This window comes from Gigantopelta aegis, chromosome 1 (genome assembly GCF_016097555.1).
Source record: "Gigantopelta aegis isolate Gae_Host chromosome 1, Gae_host_genome, whole genome shotgun sequence".
Taxonomy (NCBI): domain Eukaryota; kingdom Metazoa; phylum Mollusca; class Gastropoda; order Neomphalida; family Peltospiridae; genus Gigantopelta; species Gigantopelta aegis.
The window spans coordinates 22249510-22273536 of record NC_054699.1 but is presented as its reverse complement, the minus strand read 5'-3'; the positions used below and the strand labels follow the sequence as shown (position 1 = coordinate 22273536).

Sequence of the window (24027 nt, the reverse complement as noted above, 5' to 3'; positions counted from 1 at the left end):
GCTGCGTTCGGGCCCCCAAATAAATAGATACCAACCAGACGGGCTTTATCTGCATCTCTTACACCCTTGATGCCAGCGAAGATCAAAAGGTGTTCCTCACACGACAGCTCATCATACAGAATGTTGTGCTGGGGACATACCCCCGTCATCGCCCGAATCCTCACCATATCAGCACTGTCAGAAACGTCCTGGAAATACAACATACAGCTAGTGGTGTAACAATACACCGAACCATCAATACGTTGCCAGGGCTTCTAAAATTTATATAAAATCCACTAGCCATGGGATCAGTGATTTAAAAAATGTACTAGCCACGATTAAAAATTCACTAGCCCTACTTTACTTTAAGTCAATACAATTTTACTAAATAATACTAGTAATAATTGGATATGTGACCTAAAGAGGGAGATAGAGCTTTAAAAAACTAACATTGGGGGTTGGGGTGGGGGCAGGGGCAGGATATTCATATTTACAAAATAGACTTAACTGTAACATTTGACAAAATTCACAAAACCATCGGGCATGGCAATAGTAGTTATTTACTAGCCCAACATTGAATATCACTAGCCATGGGAGTGGGGCTACCATAATCTAGAAGCCTCGTCGGGCATGGCAATAGTAGTTATTTACTAGCCCAACATTGAATATCACTAGCCATGGGAATGGGGCTACCATAATCTAGAAGCCCTGGTTGTGATAGTCAGTACCTTGATAGCAATGCGTCAATAGTTAATTCAACTATCGATAACTATCGCAATTGTTTGCTCAACTATCGATAGTTTCAATAGTATGCATAGTGAAATATGGTCTGCGACAAAGTACAAACACAGACAAACATACGTACATATGCACACACACACGCACACACACACACATATACAAACACACACACATACAGACAAACACACACACATACAGACAAACACACATACATATTGGAAGACATGTAAAACAAATTTGCAAAATATCTATTCATATTACTGTTATCAAGCAATTTAAGAATTCACAATACTATCACTATTGCAATACTATTACAATAGTAGTTTAACTATCGCAATACTACTGCAATAGTAAAACAGACCGTTTATAGACGTTTTGTTCTGACCTGACATTTAAAAAGGGTCCATGAAAAACAGCTAGTGTTGAAGGACTTCAGGTTTACTGAGGGTTCTGTTTTAAAGGGTTTCACTGTATAATATATGACATACACAGTATCATAGCAGGGTTTCTGCCAGAGGGTAAAATGGGTATGGCACCATATCCAAATTATTTTGCAGATTTAATTTTTTTAAGTTAACCATTTCACAAATTAATTATTCTTATCATTATTGTATGATTTTTTTAACCCTAACCCTAAATTTAATCCATTTCTTTCTGGGGGAGACCCTCCATACTCCCTGTTGTCTGTGGTTGCATTAAATTCCACAGCGCCATACCCAAAAATTTCTATCTGGCAGAAATACTGCATAGATAAATTAAACACTATTAATACAAAAGTATGCAGTCTTTAGCATATGTCCCCTAGGAATGGAAGGTTAAATGTTTGTTTTTGATTAACAACACCACTAGAGCACATTGATTTATTAATCATCAGCTATTGGATGTCAAACATTTGGTAATTCTGACATATTATAGTCTTAAAGAAAACCTGCTACATTTTTACCGCAAGCAACAAGGAATCTTTTAAATGCACTTTCCCACAGGCAGGACAGCACATACCACGACCTCCTAGGCATCCTAGATATGGATTGCTGGGACAAGACAGAAAAGTAAAAAGAAAAGAAACAGGTGAATTGTTTCAGTAAGAAAACACATTCATGCTTCTGTTTAATAGGGTTAAAGGTTTAACTCTACCAAGCCCTTTCCCACAGGCAGGACAGCACATACCACGACCTCCTAGGCATCCTAGATATGGATTGCTGGGACAAGACAGAAAAGTAAAAAGAAAAGAAACAGGTGAATTGTTTCAGTAAGAAAACACATTCATGCTTCTGTTTAATAGGGTTAAAAATTTAACTCTACCAAGCCCTTTATAGTTGCTGTTCCTGAACTAGGAGGAGATAATCCACAAAGCATATTAATCAGAGTTGTCTTCCCAGCTCCATTGTGACCAAGCAGTGCTGTGATTTGGCCTTCGTATATATCCAGAGACAGTTCTGAAATGAATTTTTAACACCACCTCAGCACATGGTTGAATATGTTTCCATTGAGAGTAAAAAATAAAAGAACCTCCCTGCTACCACATAAGACACATGATTGAGACGCGAAAAACCCCAAACACAACAGAGAATGGATTAGAGGTGTAACGAATACACAGGGTGGCGAATACGATACGTATCACGAATATAAGGTGACGAATACAACTTTTTATTCATGAATACAATGCATATAGGCAAAAACGTGCTGACAAGTCAGAAATTCACAAATAATAATTAAAACATGGTATTATGATGCATTTGCTTATTCAGTTGCATGTATACAGTTTATCTTTAAAAATAAAAAATTAAAAAAATAAAATATATATATATATATATATATATATATATATTTTATTCAAAGTAATGTGCAGTTCTCTGTGCTTAAAACATCAAAATACAAAATAAACTGAACAGTGAACAACCGCAAATAATCTTGATAATGTCAAGCAAAAGGGTCTATTTTTTAATCAATTACAATGTTTTTCTTCAAAAAGACTAGAATGTACCTCGGAAAACCTCTATCGATTTCGTTTCGTGAATGTCTCTACCGAGTTCACTTCCAGCAGCGTATAATTTGACTTTCTGTATCTTCGCCAGCTAATCATTCCATTTTTTTTATTTATCTTTGAGTTATTTCAAAATGGAATCAATTAATAGATGGAATGGTATACCTTAGCTGTCGAAGATGATGCCCTGAATTATAATAATTTAATATAAACCAATAAAGCCATCAATTACTAAATAGATCTGTGAATTGTACACGTGATTTTCGGCAGAAAGGTGGTTCGTTTTGTGGGGACACATATACAATATATGTTACCGTAATTGATCGTGTGATCCATATATCATTATTTTATTTGGGACAGTAAACTAATTCCACAAGCATCAGAGCCATTATCGTGTTTTAGGAAAAAAAATACATGTAGGCAACAAACCATATGACGTGTTGACACTGTCTGCATACAGTACTTGTCTCTTTTACAATTGTTGTCTCGCCATTTTTATATTTGGGAAAACCGAAATATTTCCATACAATTGATTTAAATTTTGAAGGGGCATCAGCGATGCCCACTAGTTCGGACATTATTAAATGGGACGCCACAGAAAGTTAGAGAACGCTAACCTCATTTCCATGCGAATGCAGCAGAAACAGCCGAAGTCTGAACTAGACTGTCAATAAACCCTCTACGTATGTTCAATTTTAGACTTGCGAAACAGTGGTCCAGACTCCAGTCTAATAATTGTCATGATGGCCTTAATAGTATATATTGTAAGCCTACGTATCTGCGTTTGATATAAAATAATTGCTGTTGAATTTCAATTCAAACTACGTGACTGGCGTATGCTTAAACATACGACATGCAGTTACATTATAATATTCGCGTATATTCGGTTCAAGCAGCAGCAAATACGAATACAACTACGATACAGGTCGCTGTTCGGTGCACCGAATATTCGAGTGTATCGTTACACCACTAGAATGGATCCACTTAGGGGGTTCGATCCTGCGATCAAAGCACCTGAGACGAGCATTCTACCAACTGAGCTACATGTAGGTCTCACTCCTATAGATCAAAATGTCAGTGCAAAAACACTATACTCATGTCACATTAGTAAAGGAAGGAAGTGTTTTATTTAACGATGCACTCAACACATTTTATTTATGGTTATATGGCGTCAGACATATGGTTAAGGATCACACAGATATTGAAAGAAGAAACCTGCTGCCGCCACTTCATAGGCTATTCTTTTTGATTAGCAGCAAGGGATCTTTTATATGCACCATCCCATAGACAGGATAGCACATACTACGGCCGTTGATGTACCAGTTGTGGTGCACTGGTTGGAGCGAGAAATAGCCCAATGTGCCCATTGATGGGGATCGATCTGTCACATTAGTCTGCATGGCACAAAAGTCTGCACATGTTAATTATGTTGCATTACTTCTTGAAACAAGTGTTAGGGTATGTTTGTAAACAAATAAACATTAATTTAATTCATACTTTTTTTTTTTTAAAACAACACATCTTGATTGTGAACATATATGTAAAACTAGTAGATAACAATTGATGGAAAAAAACCTCTGAATTAATGCACTAAAAGTATACTTTTGCCAGCCTCGATTAACATATTTTTGTATCACCTGTCAACACATGTCTGTCACCGGTGTAATGATCAACCTTGCATATCAACTTACACAAGTTTACATAGAAGCTTCAATATATACCTTATTGTAATTTATGAATCCATAAATGAAATAAAATATTTTATTTTATCTGTTAAAGTAAACATCCAAGCATACTTTGAATTTCCCTCGAGTAACACAGCACAACCAATATGGCTGCTTAGACTATAAAGCTTACAGCATGGCCTATTTTTAGCTATAGTCTGTTCCATAAATGTTATCATTGATTGTCCTATATGGCCAACAAACACTATTTGTGCTCATTTACACTTAATAAGAAATTGTTGTTGAATAATGATCATACATTTTGACATTGGCTTGTTTAACTTGTCATTTTGTTTTATCCAAACTAAGGAGCATGGAACACCATTTATATTTAACTCCTTTGCATAATCTAAATTTTACTGACTATAATAGGAAAGTCGGATCCATTACCTATTGTTGTTTCTGTGAATATTAGCGACAGAATTGGTTGTTTTAATGTTTGCTGCACAGACTTATGTGCTGTCATGCAGGCTAGTAAATACAGGTGGATGTCACTAAAAGTGTGCTCATTAATTGAAAATTAATTTTTTTAAATTAAAATAACTTTCAGTAGTAACACGTTTATTGCTCCATTGTACTGTGCCGGTGAAACAAATATTTTTAAAGAAAGATTTTAACTTTAAAATATAACACAAATGCTTAGGTGCCCAGACTTAGGTGCCACCAGTGTATGTCAAATAACTAACAAGAATTCTGTAGAATTAAATATCTTGACTACCATAAACTGATTCGGTAAATAAATAAATAATTTGTGGTGTAACATACAGGATTAATCTATATCTTAAAAACATCACCCCACCCCAACCCCACCCCACTCCCAGAAAACAATTTCAATTCAATTCAATATTTTTTTAATAACTTCTTGTTTAATTTAATAAATTAAAAACTTGTTTAACATACACTGAGATGAACATTCATAAATGCAACAATAAACCAAGTTTGTAAGAATGAATGAATGAATGTTTAACGACACCCCAGCACGAAACGTTTGTAAGAAGTGAACCTAAACACAGGGATGTGAGAGGGGCTGGAACAAAAAAGCTTCCTGCAACCAGGGGCCAGGGGCCGCTCAAGGGTCCCTGAAGGAAAATTGTTGTTTGCAACCCATGGAACTGCCAAAAATTGCATTCAGTGCTAACAAATCTAAACTGGTTATAACTTATAATATAAGGCACACATCATAAACTTGACACCATGAAAACATGCAAATGAACCTTGTGTGGTCAACAGTATTGAATATCATGTTGTTTTTTTTATAGACGAAATGGAAAAGCGCATTTCCACGTAGCTCTCACATCCCTGTAAACACAAAAACGTAACATTAAGCTAAATGTAACTATGGTCATTGCCACAGCTGAGAGAGTAATACTTCTATTGCTATCTGGGGGCGGGGCATAGCCCAGTGGTAAAGCACTTGCCTGATGCACAGTCAGTCTATGATCAATCCCTGTTTAACGCTACTGGAGGTCAAACATTTTGCAATTTTGACATATAGTTGTAGAGAAAGAAACCCACTACAATTTTCCATTGGTAGCAAGGGATCTTTTATATTCACCATCCCACAGACAGGATAGCACATACCATGGCCTTTGATATACCATGGAATGAGAAATAGCCCAATGGGCACACCGACAGGAATCAATCCTAGTCTGATACACATAATAAGGTGTGCGCTTCACCACTGGGTTACATTCCACCCCAATAGCAACACATGCATGATCACTGAAAAGTGAACCAACTGAGGTAAGCACAACTGAAACCTGTACTCACCATTTACAGCTTTGACCGTGTTCTTACGACTTTGAAACTCTTTAGAAATGTTGAATATTCTGTAATACATAATTCATTACACTTTAAATAATACGTGATTGTGAATCAATGAATATTTAACGACACACCCATGCACGAAGAACTTTGGAACTCTTTAGAAATGTTAAATATTCTGTAATAAATAATTCACTTTAAATATGTGATTGCAAATCAATGAATATTTAATGACACCCATGCATGAAGGAAGGAAGGAAATGCCTGCATTTTGGCATTTATTTATTTAAACCTTCCATTTTGGCATTTATTTACCTAAGCCCTGCAATATGGTATTTATTTACCTAAGCCCTGCAATATGGTATTTATTTACCTAAACCCTGCAATATGGTATTTATTTACCTAAGCCCTGCAATATGGTATTTATTTACCTAAACCCTGCAATATGGTATTTATTTACCTAAGCCCTGCAATATGGTATTTATTTACCTAAGCCCTGCAATATGGTATTTATTTACCTAAACCCTGCAATATGGTATTTATTTACCTAAGCCCTGCAATATGGTATTTATTTACCTAAACCCTGCAATATGGTATTTATTTACCTATTCCCTCCATCTTGGCATTTATTTACCTAAGCCCTGCAATATGGTATTTATTTACCTAATCCCTCCATTTTGGCATTTATTTACCTACGCCCTGCATTATGGTATTTATTTACATAATCCCTGAATTTTGACATTTATGTCTCTAATACCTGCATTTTGGCATTTACTTACCTAAGCCCAGCTTTGGATGCAAGTTCTGCAGGTACTGGTTCCAAATTGTCTGAATCAATTTGTGATGCCCTCTGGTATCCATTTATCAGAGAAGGTAACTCTGTGGGTTTTTTCTTGCCAAACCAGTAGGATGGCATCAAGCAGAACCATGGCTTGTACCGAGGACCATACTCTCCTAAAATACAAACACATTTTAATTAGTTCAACTTCATTAACTTGATCCCCAGGACTATATTAATTTACATTTAAATTGTGTTTTTTTATCCCTCTGCCCCATTTCTTTTCTCTTCTTTGACTTTCATCTCACTTCTTCCCTATCAGGCAGCTCCTCCTATCTTTCAACTTTTTTTCACTGCCTACCTCCACATCCCAGTCCTTGTCTCTCTAACCACAACATGTGCTTGTCTCTTGTGGCTATCCATGCTACACACCTGCCATTCCCCATCTGATATAGCTGTGGGCTTAGTTTGACCACTTCGGAGAGTATTCAGTAGTTACTTCCGGCGTTGTTATGAGGCATTTGTACAAGAGGCAGAGGACGAGGATGCCAGATGGGTGCAGGGAAGTACACAGAGACTCAGATTATGGCAACCATTTGACATATTACTATATTTCCTATGTATATTGAGCATCGGTATTTAATCCTTTTGTAGTCTTTTATTTCCTGTCACGCCTAATGGCATTTAGGGCAGCGACAAAGTTCCTCCACACCGGTCTATCCCTTGCCAATCTCTCGATGGTACCCCCAACTGTGTCCTGTCTCCTTCATCTTTATTTCCACTGTTCGGCGCCATGTTATTTTCGGTCGTCCTCTCTTTCTTTTCCCTTCAGGGGTCCAGCGCACTGCAGTTCTGGTGATGATGGTTCGCATGCTTTTCTGATTGGTCTCTTCCAGTACTTGCTCATTGGAGAATTTTCTCGGTTTTGTAGTACTATTTAAAAAATATTCACACATGATAAGGCTAGCTAAACATTAACTCTCCTGTAACTAGTCTGAGGGGAATGATGGGGAGCCAAAGTAATAGCTCTCCTTAACCGGCAATTTTACTATTCATTCACGGCCCGATTTGAAATCCTTTCTGGGGCGGGGCAGGGCATAGCCCAAAGGTAAAGTGTTCGACTGATGCACAATCAGTCTGGGATCGATCCCCCCTGTTGGTCAGCCCATTGGGCTATTTCTCATTCTAGCCAGTGCACCACAACTGGTATATCAAATGCCATGGTACGTGGTATCCTGTCTGTGGGATGGTGTAGCAGCGGGTTTCCTCTCTAAGACTATATGTCAAAATTACCAAATGTTTGACATCCAATTTGCCAACGCTTAATAAATCATTGTGCTCTAGTCATGTCATTAAATAAAACAAACCGTAACTTTTTAAAAATCCTTTCCACACCCGTGAACTCTAGTTTTAATGTGATGTGATCTTACCAGGAATAACATGGTCGAAGTAGACAGCCAATAAGAAATAGATGAAACTGTCAACGAGGAGCATCAGGATAGGAGCAAACAGTGGAAAATCTCCAAGAGTCATCGTGGAAAATGACATGCCTCCACTAGCAATATCCAGAAATATCCCCTGTAAATAGCAACACATCAATATCCCGAAATATTCCCTGTAAATAACAACACAACATCAATATCCTGAAATATCCCCTGTAAATAACAATACAACATTAATATCTAGAAATATCCCCTGTAAATAACAACACAACATCAATATCCAGAAATATTTCCTGTAAATAACAACACAACATCAATATCCAGAAATATCCCCTGTAAGTAACAACATAACATCAATATCCAGAAATATCCCCTGTAAATAGCAACACCACATCAATATCTAGAAATATCCCTTGTAAATAACAACATCAATATTCAGAAATATCCCCTGTAAATAACAACATAACATCAATATCCAGAAATATCCCCTGTAAATAACAACACATCAATATCCAGAAATATCCCTTGTAAATAACAACACAACATCAATATCTAGAAATATCCCCTGTAAATAACAACATATCAATATCCAGAAATATCCCCTGTAAGTAACAATACAACATCAATATCCACAAATATCCCCCGTAAATAACAACACATCAATATCCAGAAATATCCCCTGTAAAGAACAACATAACATCAATATTCAGAAATATCTCCTGTAAATAACAACACAACATCAACATCTCGAAATATCCCCTGTAAATAACATAACATCAATATCCACAAATATCCCCTGTAAACAATAACACATCAATATCCACAAACATCCCCTGTAAATAACAACACAACATCAATATCCACAAACATCCCCTGTAAATAACAACACAACATCAATATCCAGAAATATTACCTGTAAATAACAACACAACATCAATATCCAGAAATATCCCCTGTAAATAACAACACAACATCAATATCCAGAAATAACCCCAAATCCTAAGTACATGGAATTACATAGTTGCAGCCAGTGCAAGCATTGGAGCCCCCACCCCCCACCCCACCTCACCTGGTTCCTGGCCACCTCATCTCATTTATTGAAAAAGCAAGTGATCTGGTACACGACCCCTACCCCTATCTCGGTTCATACTCTAGCTACACCTTACCTGGTCCAGGGCCAAAGCCAGTGCCACGGGTGACAGGAGACAAGAGTCCCCATCACTTGGCCGGTGGAATGCTGTAGTCGTAGCCGGTGTAAGCATTCTAAACACCCTCACCTCACCCCACCTGGTCTATGGCCAAGACATGCCAATTATCACCTCACCTCATCTATGGCCAAGACATGCCAATTATCACCTCACCTCATCTATGGCCAAAGCAAGCGCTCAAGCCACCCGACTTTTACCTCTACCCCGGTCCATGGCCAAGGGAAACACTCTAGCCACACAACCCCCATCTTACCTGGTCCAGGGCCAAAGCCAGTGCGATGAGCGACAGAAGACAGAGCACCAATCGACTGGCTGGTGGAATGCTGTAGTTGTAGCCGGCGCAAGCATTCTAGACCTCCAACCACTACCTTACCTGGTCCATGGTGAAGACAAACACTCTAGCCACACAACCCCCACCTTTCCTGGTCCAGGGCCAAAGCCAGTGCGATGAGCGACAGAAGACAGAGCACCAATCGACTGGCTGGTGGAATGCTGTAGTCGTAGCCGGCGCAAGCATTCTAGACCTCCAACCACTATCTTACCTGGTCCATGGTGAAGACAAACACTCTAGCCACACAACCCCCACCTTTCCTGGTCCAGGGCCAAAGCCAGTGTGATGAGCGACAGAAGACAGAGCACCAATCGACTGGCTGGTGGAATGCTGTAGTCGTAGCCGGTGCAAGCATTCTAGACCTCCAACCACTACCTTACCTGGTCCATGGTGAAGACAAACACTCTAGCCACACAACCCCCACCTTTCCTGGTCCAGGCAAAGCCAGTGCCACAGGCAATAGAAGACAGAGCCCCAATCGACCGGCTGGTGGAATGTTGTAGTCATAGCCGGTGGAAGCATTCTAGACCTCCGACTGTCATCTCATCTGGTCTATATCTAGGATAAATGCCAATTATCACCTCACCTCATCTATGGCCAAGGCAAGTGCTCAAGCCACCCGACTCCTACCTCTACCCCTACCTCAGTCCACGGCCAAGACAAACACTCCAGCTCATCTGGTCCATGGCCAAAGTCAGTGTGATGGGCGACAGAAGACAGAGCCCCCATCGACCGGCTCGTGGAATGCTGTAGTTGTAGCCGGTGCAAGCATTCTAGACCCCAGACTCCCACTTGAACCAGTCCATGGGCCAAGGAAAACACTCTAGTAGCCACACAACCCCAACCGTACCTGTTCCAGGCCCAAAGCCAGTGCCACGGGTAACAGAAGACAAAGCTATAATCTTATCCGGTTCAAGCATTCTAGACACCCAAACCACAACCCCCACCTTACCTGGTCCAGGGCCAAAGCTAGTTCGATGGCTGACAGAAGACAGAGTCCCCATCGACCAGCCGGTGGAATGCTGTAGTCATAGCTGGTGCAAGCATTCTAGACACCCAACCCCCACCTTACCTGGTCCATGGCCAAAGCCAATGCCACGGGCGACAGAAGACAGAGTCCCCATCGACCAGCCGGTGGAATGCTGTAGTCATAGCCGGTGCTGGTGGGCGTCCGCGTGAAGGTGACAGCGAGGTACAGCAAGCTGATGATGATGGTGGAGAAGCTGGCCACATTTCCGGCCACCTGGGCCTTCCTGAAGAACGGGGTCAAGAGGAACGCCATGCTGATGATGGACATGCCGTACAGGTACAGCATCATGAACACAATCAACAGGTTGCTGTTGGGGAAGAAAGACGTTATCATGACGATCAGGATCATGATCACCGTGACGACAAAGATGATCAGCATGTAGACCAGTGTCCATGACAACCTGGAAGAAGAGCAATGTTTGCTTAATAACATCTCAGCACATTTTTAGTGAACAGGGTTGGGGGTTTTCTTTGGTGTTTAACAGAGGACAATGTTGACGCTTGGTTTGGAAAGGAAAGGAATGTTTGATCAACAACATCTCAGCACATTTTACACTACGGCCAGTTGGTGTTTAACACATAGCAATGTTGACATTTGGTTTGGAATGGAAAGGATCGAGTCTTGTCCACCATCTCCGCACATTTTAAACAATGGCTATTTAGTTTCTAAAATATGGTTATTTTGGCCACCCTCTAAATCTGCCCCAATCTTACCACCATGCAGAATTCTGGAGACCCATCTTCATCCCTTCACAAGGACCCCCCTAAATCTGTCCCTATCTCACCCACCATGCAGAATCCTGGACACCCATCATCTTTCACCTCTTCACAAGGACTCTCCCACCCCCTAAATATGCTGCTATCTTACCACCACGCGGAATCCCGGAGACCAATTATCTTCATCCCTTCACAAGTCCACCCTCTAAATCTGCCCCTGTATTACCATCATGCAGAATCCAGGAGACCCATTATCTTCATCCCTTCACAAGGCCACCCCCCCCCCCCCCCCCCCCATATAATCTGCCCCAATCTCACCACCATGCAAAAGCCCAGAGACCCATCATCTTCATCACTTCACAAGGCCATCCCCCTAAATCTGCCCCTATCTCACAACATGAATACTTAGGCAACCCCTCTAAAGCTGCCCTTAACTCACCACTATATAGAATCCAGAATACCCATCATCTTCATCGCTTCACAAGGCCACCCCCTAAATCTGTCCCTATCTCGCCCCCACCCCCCTTAATATGCCCCTATCTTATCACCATGCAGAATTCCGGAGACCCAACTTCATCCCTTCACAAGGACCCCCCTAAATCTGACCCTATCTCACCAACCATGCAGAAATCTGGACACCCATCATCTTTAATCTCTTTACAAGGTCTCTCCCACCCACCCCCTAAATATGCCCCTATCTTACCACCACGCAGAATCTCGGAGACCCATCATCTTCATCCCTTCACAAGGCCACCCCCCTAAATCTGCACCCATCTCACCACCATCATCTTCATCCCTTCACAAGGCCACCCCCTAAATCTGCACCTATCTCACCACCATGCAGAATCTCGGAGACCCATCATCTTTATCCCTTCACAAGGCCACCCCCCTAAATCTGCACCTATCTCACCACCATGCAGAATCTCGGAGACCCATCATCTTAATCCCTTCACAAGGCCACCCCCCTAAATCTGCACCTATCTCACCACCATGCAGAATCTCGGAGACCCATCATCTTAATCCCTTCACAAGGCCACCCCCCTAAATCTGCATCTATCTCACCACCATGCAGAATCTCGGAGACCTATCATCTTCATCCCTTCACAAGGCCACCCCCTAAATCTGCACCTATCTCACCACCATGCAGAATCTCGGAGACCCATCATCTTCATCCCTTCTCGGATTTTCTTCTCTTTCTCCGCCACAAGGCTGATGCACAGGAAGTTGATCAGGATGGAGTATGCCATTACGAAGTAGACTGATGATATCATTTGAAATATCGAAATATTGGGCGTGTACTCGACCTTAGGCATCAACTGAACTTGAACACTGGGCACGGGAAACGAGGAATTAAACGTCTGTATCAAAGAAAGGAAAGAAATGTTTAATAATGACTTTTATTACATACCTATCCAAAATCTTACTATAGTGACAAAGACATTTTGAAACCGTGTAATAAATTTATTTGGTATCGTACATATGTGCGATCTGGACCGGAACTTTTACTGACGTCATATATGATATACATGATATATATGCGTCACATCATATTTGAAACATTACACAAGGCTGCCGCAGAGTATGATTCTTAACTTCTTAATGTTAAGTAAATCAATGAAAGGAGTTCTTATCATAGATTGTTGTTATGTTAAAATATAATCTGTTTTTGTAACATTAGTCAATTTTCCACTGTTTGTAGAAAAAAGCTTTTTCTTCTTTTAAAGCATCTAAAACAAAATCTAAAGAACAAAAAAAGCATGGGGAACTTTCTAATCTCGAACACAGTGGTGCTGGTCAACAACCAATGTTCACTAAAAACATGTAGATATGTTCATAATTAATTCACATTTGCTTCGTTGACAATCTGTTGTGTTGTTGTTTCCTCAATTTTATGACATATGTGGTCTTTTATACATTCCGCATTTGTGACGTTCACATGGGATGGATATAGATGGTGTTAAAGAAATTACAAATATTCACTTCCTAGCTGGTGTGAATTTTACAGTTATTGACAACAAAGGTAAGAAATTACAATTTTTTATTATTATTTTGGACAAGGTAAATAATGATTAAATTTATCTGGTTGTTGGACTGAACATGCACAGTAGCGTTTGCCTGTTGATGGGACAGAATTTGATAGGTCCAGGATACGTTGTTTTCGCTTCCTATTTATTGCACTTGTTTATTTTGCGAAAGAACATACCATTCCACTGCTCATAGTATATATTCTTGTGCAAAATAAACTTGTGCAATAAATAGGAAGCGAAAACAACATATGTGATATTCTGTATATATACTCTTCAAAAAACGTAGGGGAACTCTAATAAGAATTTACAATTGCCAAAATTGTAAGGTATATTAGCTGTGGGGAATGGCTATATGATAATAGTGAATTAATTGGGCAAACGTTACAACCGGTAGTTCAATATTACTGTAGGTTTTATGACCACCAAAGATCTTGAAGGACGATTGGAGTCAAAAGTGAAATTTGAAAGTTGACGGGGTTTTTTTTATCAGTAAATTGCAAATTCAAACAATAAAAATGACTAAAAACAAAACAATAACAACTGTATGACCAACAGAATGAAAAAGATTGACAGAAATAATGTTCCACAGTTATTAATCGATCTTCCTGGAAATTGTCAAAATCAAGAATGACACCCCATGCACGTGTACAGGCCAACTGCGTGATGCACGTGCAAACTATGGAATTTGTTTCGGTGTGTTGATAAACAGACGTGAACGTTCTTTACTAGGATGTTTGTGGTCAAAACGTATGTTTGGTCTAATAGTTGATGTTAACATTAATATTTCAGGTTCCCTTATTTGTTTTGAAGAGTATATATTAGATATTTAGCATCTAACTTAACCATTATTACATGTGGTTTAAAACATGGGAAAACAGCCTTGTCTCATGCTAAAAATAAAATGCACCACTGACTGTAGGAGTGTATAACTTTTACCAACTCTATTGTTTATTTTGTAGTATATAATTATTTTTTTAAATTCAAATTTAACTGGTTTAATGAAACTTTATAACCTAGCTAATTCGCACTAATAATTATAATACTGTCACAATGTGTAAGCCTACTGTTTTCATGACCCATCGCTAAATGGGTGGTTAATGGATAACATTAAAGTTTGTTTTGTTTAATGACACCACTAGAACACATTGATTTATTAATTATCTACTACTGGATGTTAAACATTTGGTAATTTTTACAAAGATTGTATAGTCTTATAGAGAAAACCCACTATATTTTTCAATTAGTAACAAAGGATCTTTTATATACACCATCCTACAGACAGTATAGTGCATATCACGGTCTTTGATATACCAGTCATGGTGCACTGGCTGAAACGAGAAATAGCCCATTGAACCAACCGATCGGGGATTGATCCTAAATTGACCGTGCATCATGCCACGTAGCTACGTCCCACCCTGGTTAATGAATAAATTCAAGTGACTTTGCCCTATAATTTATACCTTGCATGAGGTCTGAGTGCAATGTTAATGGACCAGCCTCAGTGGTGTTGTGGTTAGTCATTGGACATAAGACTGGTAGGTACTGGGTTCACAGCCCGGTACCGGCTCCCACCCAAAGCAAATTTTAACGACTCAGCGGGTAGGTTTAAGACCACTACACCCTCTTCTCTTTCAGTAACAACTAACTACTAACCCACTGTCCGACAGACCAGGACAGCTTGCTTGAATCTTAATTGGATATAAGCACGGAAATAAGTTGGAATGAAAGAAAGAAAAAAATGTTTTATTTAACGACGCACTCAACACATTTTATTTACACTTATATGGCATCAGATATATGGTTAAGGACCACACAGATTGAGAGAGGAAACCCGCTGTCGTAACTTTATAGGCTACTCTTTTCGATTAACAGCAAGGAATCTTTTATATGCACCATCCCACAGACAGGATAGTATATATCATGGCATTTGTTTCACCAGTTGTGGAGCACTGGCTGGAACGAGAAATAGCACAATGGGTCCACCAATGAGGATCGATCCTGGACCAACCGCGTATCAAGTGAACTCTTTACCACTGGGCTATGTCCCACCCCTAAGTTAGAATGAATGAATGTTAATGGTGTTCTGTGTTTAACTCACTTTTATGAGTGCAGCATCGATAGCATTCTGAAGCCAGACAAACCCTGATGTTAAATACATGTTGGCTCGACAAGTTGGTCCCGATTCGGTTCCAAGATCACTTCTTCTACAGTCACCTAGAAAACAAGCATTCTGAGAGTACCAAACTGAAAATCCCATGACTTTCCATGACCCAGTGCAAAATCCCACGACTTTCAAAGACTAAACTCTAAATCCCATGACCAACTCAAAATATCATGTCTTTCAATGACCAACTCAAAATCAAATGAATTTCCAAGACCCAACTAAAAATCCCATGCCTATACAAGACCCAACTAAAAAATCCCATGACTTTCCGAGCCTTTAAAATAATATTTGCAAATGTTTTGAACATAGAGGATTTTCATGATCCATATGAATGCTTATCAATACGAGACATAATCACAATTATCTTGAAAACGTTAAAATTGTATTGTTCTGCAACTGGGCATAAATATAGTGCTTTCACCAACAATTGTTGGGTGCAAACAGAAAGTATACAAAAATATCATTTGGGCGTCGCTCACACAAATCTAATTTTGCGTAACCAATTTTTTGTTCTGTGCATTAAATTTAAGACATCATTCATATGAATATAATTTGGTGATGCAAAAAAGGAATTGGGTTACCTGAATTTAAGTTTGAACAACACATAAATAGGTTATGCAAAATTCTCAAGATTTCAGGCGCCTGAATGAAAAAAAAAAATTCACACAAACCCTGGTTCTTGACTAGAGTAAACATGTCACCAACTGAAGGTAGAGATCCGTATGGCATCCGAATTGCATAGCTTGTCTCTGTTCCTGTAAAATTAAATACAATTCCTGCTGCCACATCGGTTGGGTCTGCTTTGTACCGGTCTTCCGCTTCAGTTAGACTGGAAAAATTCTCATACTGTACATTTTCGAGAATGGAAGAAATCACAGACATCAAAGTCTGAACGTATGCTGAGTCGGGTGATACCAACAGTTTCTTGGAGGTATTGAAGTGAAATCTGCTGTTGGACAGCGAATTCCTGTAGAATTTTATGGCTGGAAATGTGTGAGACTTGGTAATGATCTTGATCATTGCTAGAATAAGCACGAAGTAGACAGGGAATAAAATCTCCTTTAAAAAAAAAAAAAAAAAAAAAAAAAAAAAGTAAGAAAATATTTTATTTAACGATGCACTCAACACATTTTATTTACAGTTATATGGAAAGGAAAGGAAATGTTTTATTTAACAACGCACTCAACACATTTTATTCACAGTTATAGGGCATAGGACATATTATGGTTAAGGACCACACAGATATTGAGAGAGGAAACTCGCTGTCGCTACTTCATCGGGGATCGATTCTAGACCGACTGCGCATCAAGCGAACGCTCTACCACTGGGCTCCGTCCCACCCTAACAAGGAAAGGAATGAAAAGCTTTGTTTTGTTTAATGACACCACTAAAGTACACCGAGAATATTCTGCTCAACTGGTATCGTGTTGCAATTCGCTATGCAAGTTTCACAGATCGCTACACAATTTTAAAATATTAAACAGTAGTTGCTGATCAATGTTCAGTTGACAAGAAATATCGCTAATCAAGATTTTGAAAACAAAATGTTCCCTGATTGATTTATCAAATGAATCGAGCTTCCAAAGGGGACATACTTCCTGGAATAGTTTGAAATAAAGATTCTCAAAGACATATTTCCTGGGCAATTTAGTTTTGTATATTATGGCTGATGAGTCATTACAAAGGTCAAATTGGTGGGGTGGGATCACAGGATCCCTGTGACTCCCTCTGGATATGCTATTGTTGATTTATTTAATCATCAGCTATTGGATGTCAAACATTTGGCAACTCTTAAACATAGTCTTCAAACGAAACTTTTTATATGTTTTTCTATTAGCAGCAAGGGATCTTTATATGCACTTTCCTACAGACAGGACATCACATTCAATGGTCTTTGAAGAGACTAGCCACTCTGAGCTCAGCAGAGCCTTGTGGCATTTGCCATTCTAACCTTCACAGGATAAAGTCGAGACAAAAATGTACTATGAAAATAACCTGCGAAAGCTGTTTCTTGTTTTTCCTCTTCAGGAGGTAGTTACGCCACATCAGTGTCTTCAGCTGCTGCCAGAATGAAGCTGCCATGCTTTTCTAAAACAAATCACTTTTACACAGAGAATAATACATGAGTGGCCGTTAGATACCATTTATCTCGCAACGAGTTGTTTTAAAATGTATCTAACCAGTGCTCAATTTTAAGGATTTTGGTTGCTTGCCAGGAGGGCAAGTATGGGTTCACACTGAGGTTACCCCTCCAAAAATTTGGTTGCCCTGATTTCATCCATGTTTTGAAAATAGAGTTATATTTATATTCCAATAAAACAGCAACCAACAGGTTTGGAATTAATATGTTGTCACTGTAAAATGTAATATGTACTCTCTGACAATATAATAATCACTTTTTAATATTTTAAAAGGTTTTGTATTAAAAATTTAAAATTTAGAAATGCCAATATTTTTGGGAATGATAAAGACCAGAATAAAATTGATATACACTTCAGTTCTTTTTTTTATTTCTTTTTTTTTGTAAGTCGAAATGCGAATTAAAAAAGGTAGAGATAAGAGGTGGATGAATCCAAAATGAAGTCTGATAAGACACGGTACACTGGGTACAGAAACATCAAAAGCAATGTCATCAACATCAGAAACAGTCAACATCAGAAAGAGTCAACATCAGAAACAGTAATTTGGTGATACGTCAGCTATATTCCAATCGAATGCACTCTATATGTTCCAATCGAACGCACTGGAATGTTTCCTATTCGGAATACTTCAGCCAAGTATGATTTTTCATGATGTCTCACAGAATCGACCGCAGAGTTCCATGTGGCAAACAAACCCACATGATTTCGACTAATTGACTGACGCTTTAGATAACGACAGTTCAAAAGCGACTGTGGGCAAGGAAACTGCACATTATTATGGGACACAACTCACTGTTCAAAAAATGTTAGTCGTCCGACGGGCAACTAGTATCATAGAATTAAATTGCCCGACTGAATAGTAGGTTGTCACAATAATAGACCGTAAAAATTGAGCGCTGCTAACGAGCGAAAGCAAGTTTGATACATTTTTAAACAATGAGTTGTGAGATAAATGGTATCTAACGAACATGAATGTATTATCCTATTTCTTACATATCCTCAAAAAAAAGGTTTTAAGTAAATTTTAACATCTTTTTCAACTAAAAGTTATTTACAGCCATTGCACTTGTAGCTGACGTACGCATCACAGACACATGAATGTCAGGTTAACTATATGTCACATGCTAATCAATTTCCATCGTGTAGTTTTTCATTGGATATATGGCATTGGTGACCTGGTCATCACCTAGGAGCAACCAGTCGTATGCCTTGAAATTGTTAACACACGACAGTGACGTACATGTGTTAACAACCATGTGTAACCAAAAATAATGCATGCCGTTCTCACCAACAGGTGTGTGAGAAACTTAAATATAGTACATGACACCATCACTGTTCTCTGTAATAAAACAAATGAGTTTTACACTTAAATATAGTACATGACTCTATCATTGTCCTCTGTAATAAAACAAATTAGTTTTACACTTAAATATAGTACATGACTCTATCACTGTCCTCTGTAATAAAACAAATTAGTTCTACACACCATATTTTACATTTGAAAACTATCTCCAAAAGAATATTTCATCCATACAATTCAATTCAATATAATAAAATTTCTGAGTTTTAAAAATACACCTGTTCCACCTTCCCAGTAACATGTTTGAAAGGCTGCAAATCGCGCTTTAATGTTATGCCGGTTAGTGCGTCACCGGGTCACGTGACTTGGCTCTTCGAGTCGACAGGCGTTTTGGCAAGCGATGGGAAAAGCGTGACTTTTTATTGTGAATATAATTATTAAAAACGGGGAAAAAAAATTAAAATGTATTTTATTGATATTTCATATATATTGTAAAAGGTATACGTAGATACCAAACAATAGTGAATTATGTTTTTGATAAATGTTGACCTTTAAATAACTGACAATTTTTTTAATTTAATGACAATTTGGCAAATTGTTTTGCTCACCCAGAGCATATATATATATTAACTACAGATTTTTTAATTTCTAATATCTGTACCTTTATTTTAGTCACTATCAATGTATTATATTCAATGTTTTCTTGCTAATTAAGATTGATATCAGATGTCCATAAGATACTTCATTCTGCCATAAAATATTCAATAGTTATGGTACCATTTCTCAACAAACTACTATCTGTAACACTAATGTCAATATTCATCATTTTTAAATGACAAAAGTGTCATCTAAAACACTTTCCTCCACATTCATGATCTTGAAATAATAAAACTACCATCTAAAACACTTGCCTCTATATTCACGGTTTTCAAATGACAAATTTATTATCTGTAACACTTAAATCATAATATTCATCATCTTCAAATGACAAAATCATCATCTTCAAATGACAAAACTATCATCTAAAACATTTACCTCAATATTCACAGTTTTCAACATTACTGTCTGAGAACTTAATCAATATTCATCATTTTCAAATGACAAAACTACTATCTAAAACACTTACCGTATCTAAAGAACAGTAGGCCGACAATTGAGTGAATTAACTGTAGTCGGATAATTAACTAATATACATCAAATGAAGACAGGTCAAAGGCACATTTTGTCTGTGAGCAATTGCCATTGTTTGAAAAATCATTAGGTGTATTCATCTGCACTGTGGTAGCACCAATTGGAGCATCTGTAAAAAATAAAAAATTACGCTTTTGAAAATAGAAAACAAAAAAATGTATTATCAATATAAATGATTAATGCAGGGAACAGTTTGTTCAGTATCACATCATGATATGCTATGCAAGTTTCAGAGATTGCTACATAATTCTAAAATGTTCAATCTGATTATCAATAACTTATTGTTGCTAATAAAACATTTTTATAACAGGAATGCATCTAATCTTTTTTAATCTTTCAGCATTGACTGTAATTTATTTTTTAATGCAATGGGTTATTTTTTTTTTTTTTTTTTTGGGGGGGGGGGGGTTTAGCTGACAACAGTAGGCCTACATAAAATGCAGAGGCAAATAGTTTGTTTTTGTAGCTGTTTTCTTTTTTTTAAAGAGGGAAAAAAGCCAATATAGGCTACATTAGGCCTACCGGTACTTTTTTTCCCCCAGCAAATTCTTAATAACTGAAGATTATGAAGAAAAGATAATTTTTTATCTTCTGGTTGTTTTTCCACCAAAACTTGGGTACCGGTACGATTTGATTGATAATTTTATATAGGGTGCGTTTTGGTTTGGTACGTTTTGACTTTCATCTATATTTGTTATTCAGTTGTCACCTTTTTATGCCCAATCTACACATTTTTAGCTTCCGGGAACTATAAAATTTGAAAGGAAATAACTATAAACCCACACAACTTACTTCGTCGTCTACCGTCTTCACAGTCTTGTTGTCACTTCGGGGCGTTTTGTGGTAAATAGTCGGACCCGTGAATCATTCGCACTCAAACAAGACACTCACACTGTTGATGTGTCCACATTTCAGTTGTAATATCCACAAATACATCTGTTTCTGTATCTTATTTAAACAATAAAAAAACCCAACAAACATTAACCGTCTTAAAATGTGTAAAACCGATGAAGTGATCCGGACCTGCTGTAAGAACTACCGGTACGGTTCTGTACTCGAATCCACATAACACTGACAGTGACCCGACCCGGCTATTAATGAAAACAAAACGATCGTTACTGAAAGGGTTCATGTATTGTGAAATTACTCCTGCGTTAATACAGATCGCCACACTTGTTACAACAGGTATCTGTCATGAATTAGGTATATATTACTATAGGTGACGTTATAGTCACATGCCGGTCATACTGTACAATGTCAACAAATAGTGTGTGGGGCCGACACCGGATATTGGTACAGTCGCTAGCACAATTTGAGAAAATTGGTTGATTACAGGTTTTTTAAAAATTATTATTAATAACTCAGGGGTTCGAGAATTTTTTTAATTCACTTGCCATAGGGCCAGTGGATTTTAACAATTCACTGGCCATAGTGAAAAAATTCACTTGCCCCCCCCCCCCAAAAAATAAAATAAAAAAATAAATAAAAATAAAATAAAACAAAAACCCATTAAATTAAAATAATTAACTTTTTAATATACATTTTGCATACTGAGATCATGTTTAATCAATTTGTCAATTTACACAACACATAGGCTCATTAGCCATACTTTATACAGTAGTTTGTTTAGAAAAACATGCAAACAATTTTCATCAGTTTGGAATAAAGTTACTTATAATTTTCTTTTAAATAATTGTTTCCTCTAAAATCATCTAAGTTATAAAAAATAATCCATGTTATGTATTACAACAATTAACAGTATTAAAAACAAATGAATTATTAACTTATTGTTGGGGTCACTTACCATTGTTCATGTTCGAAGACGTTCGTATAACTGTGACATTGTAGAATAACGCATTTCTTTCATTACATTTAAAGTGGTGACTGTACGGTGCATTGCGGCGGTGTACGGCGAATTTCTACAATTATTTTGCAATCTCGAATGACTTTTAAACTGTTTGCTAAAAGTACTAAATATAGATGTATAATTGCATAATTATTATTTATAAATTTAAGTTATATGTTGAAATAATTTTATCGTGGAACCATGTACGATGATATCTAGTAAGATATTTTGCTATGACAGTACCAATATCCGGTATCGGTGTCATACAGCGATAATGTAACAATAAACATTATAGGCTGCATCACGTGTCAGATCATCACATGTTGGTCATATTGATGTTTGTCGACAACTTTCACGGGCGTAGGAAGGTATCAAAAACGGGAGGGGGGGGGGGGGGCACACACGTATGTATATATATTGATTGATACACCCAGGCATTTAAGTTTGGTAAGTACTGGGTTCGCATCCCGATACCGGCTCCTATCCAGAATGAATGGGTAGCTAGGCGGTTACTATACCGACTTGTCTCTCGCTAACTTCTAATCCAATCCTGAACAAAAAGCCCAGATATAACTGATAGCTGACGTGTCAGGACAGCGTTCTTGAACCTTAACCGAATAGAAGCATGCATATAAGTATAAATGGAATAAAATGAAACACCCAGTCAGTACACCAATCAAAAGTCTGGCACCTCACATTCAGTTTTAATCTGGCTGCAAGACAATCAGGGCTGGGGTGGGGTTCGGAGGGTGGGATCACATACCATTTGAGAGATTTGATTAAATTTTTATTAGCAACCTCATTTTTGCTAATAATCGCAGAACTTTCCATTTTTGAGGGTAGGCCCTATCCTGCAATGGAATGAATGGATGTTCAACGATACCCCAGTACAAAAATACACACATCGGCTAATGGGCGTCAAACAAAGGTTCAACTGTATACTAAGGTCAGAGTGTTTAACGTGCACATTCAGAGCAAGCTGTTGTAGTGCACGCCTGTCCTGGGCACAGATGCCATCTCCTCTGTCCCGGACAGGACAGGACAGGGGTGGGGTGTGTGCAAGGGAGCACCAGCAGTCCGACCGCGGTCGGTAACAGGCGGAGGGTGGTTTTTGGTGTTATAGAATTTGGAATGTCCCGTAGGATTAATGCCAAAGGGAAATGGTGCGCATTTTTTATGAAGGAAATTAGGCGCAATTTTGAACGGTCCAAAACATTTTTAAAAAAAGGGGGGAGCTACATATTGGGTTTTTTAATTTAGTATCCCGAGAGTAAGTAAATGTGTATCTATTTATGGGCAGTATTTGCACAAATGAACAATGTCACATATTACTACCAATCAGAGCCACAGTTGTTTTTAATCTCTAAATATAATAATGCGGTGTACCTCGAACTTTGACACCGAATTTTCTTCTTTGGTACAATGCAACAACAAGGCAGAAACCACCAGAGTTGTTTGCGAGCGTCCGTGACAAAAAGATGCAATGTACTGAACGCAGTCTTGATCGTGTTTCCGGGTTGTTAAAGGTAAGCGGCTAAGCCTACTTTACCTGTTTATGTTTTGCCGAAAAAACACTTTATTAGTGTGTAATTATGTTAAAAGCTTGATGTACTGAAACTACGTAGCATGGATCTGATAGCTAAAATGAAAGAGTGGCACGA

General features: G+C 38.2%; 1 protein-coding gene across 1 annotated transcript in view; it reads right to left on the bottom strand.

Annotated features, from left to right (window-relative positions):
- The window catches only part of LOC121371150 (cholesterol transporter ABCA5-like), a 74558-nt gene extending 52589 nt beyond the window's left edge, over window positions 1-21969 (bottom strand). The window contains exons 1-12 of the mRNA XM_041496866.1: window positions 21313-21969; window positions 20456-20629; window positions 17884-17976; window positions 16560-16947; window positions 15823-15938; window positions 12835-13055; window positions 11024-11381; window positions 8401-8548; window positions 6972-7146; window positions 6199-6257; window positions 2023-2156; window positions 36-188 (exon numbers count right to left, since the gene is read on the bottom strand). Of these exons, the coding sequence (XP_041352800.1) occupies window positions 36-188; window positions 2023-2156; window positions 6199-6257; window positions 6972-7146; window positions 8401-8548; window positions 11024-11381; window positions 12835-13055; window positions 15823-15938; window positions 16560-16947; window positions 17884-17970 (1839 nt within the window). The 5' untranslated portion in view covers window positions 17971-17976; window positions 20456-20629; window positions 21313-21969. The remainder of the gene's footprint in view (window positions 1-35; window positions 189-2022; window positions 2157-6198; window positions 6258-6971; window positions 7147-8400; window positions 8549-11023; window positions 11382-12834; window positions 13056-15822; window positions 15939-16559; window positions 16948-17883; window positions 17977-20455; window positions 20630-21312) is intronic.
- Between the last annotated feature and the right edge of the window lie 2058 nt (window positions 21970-24027).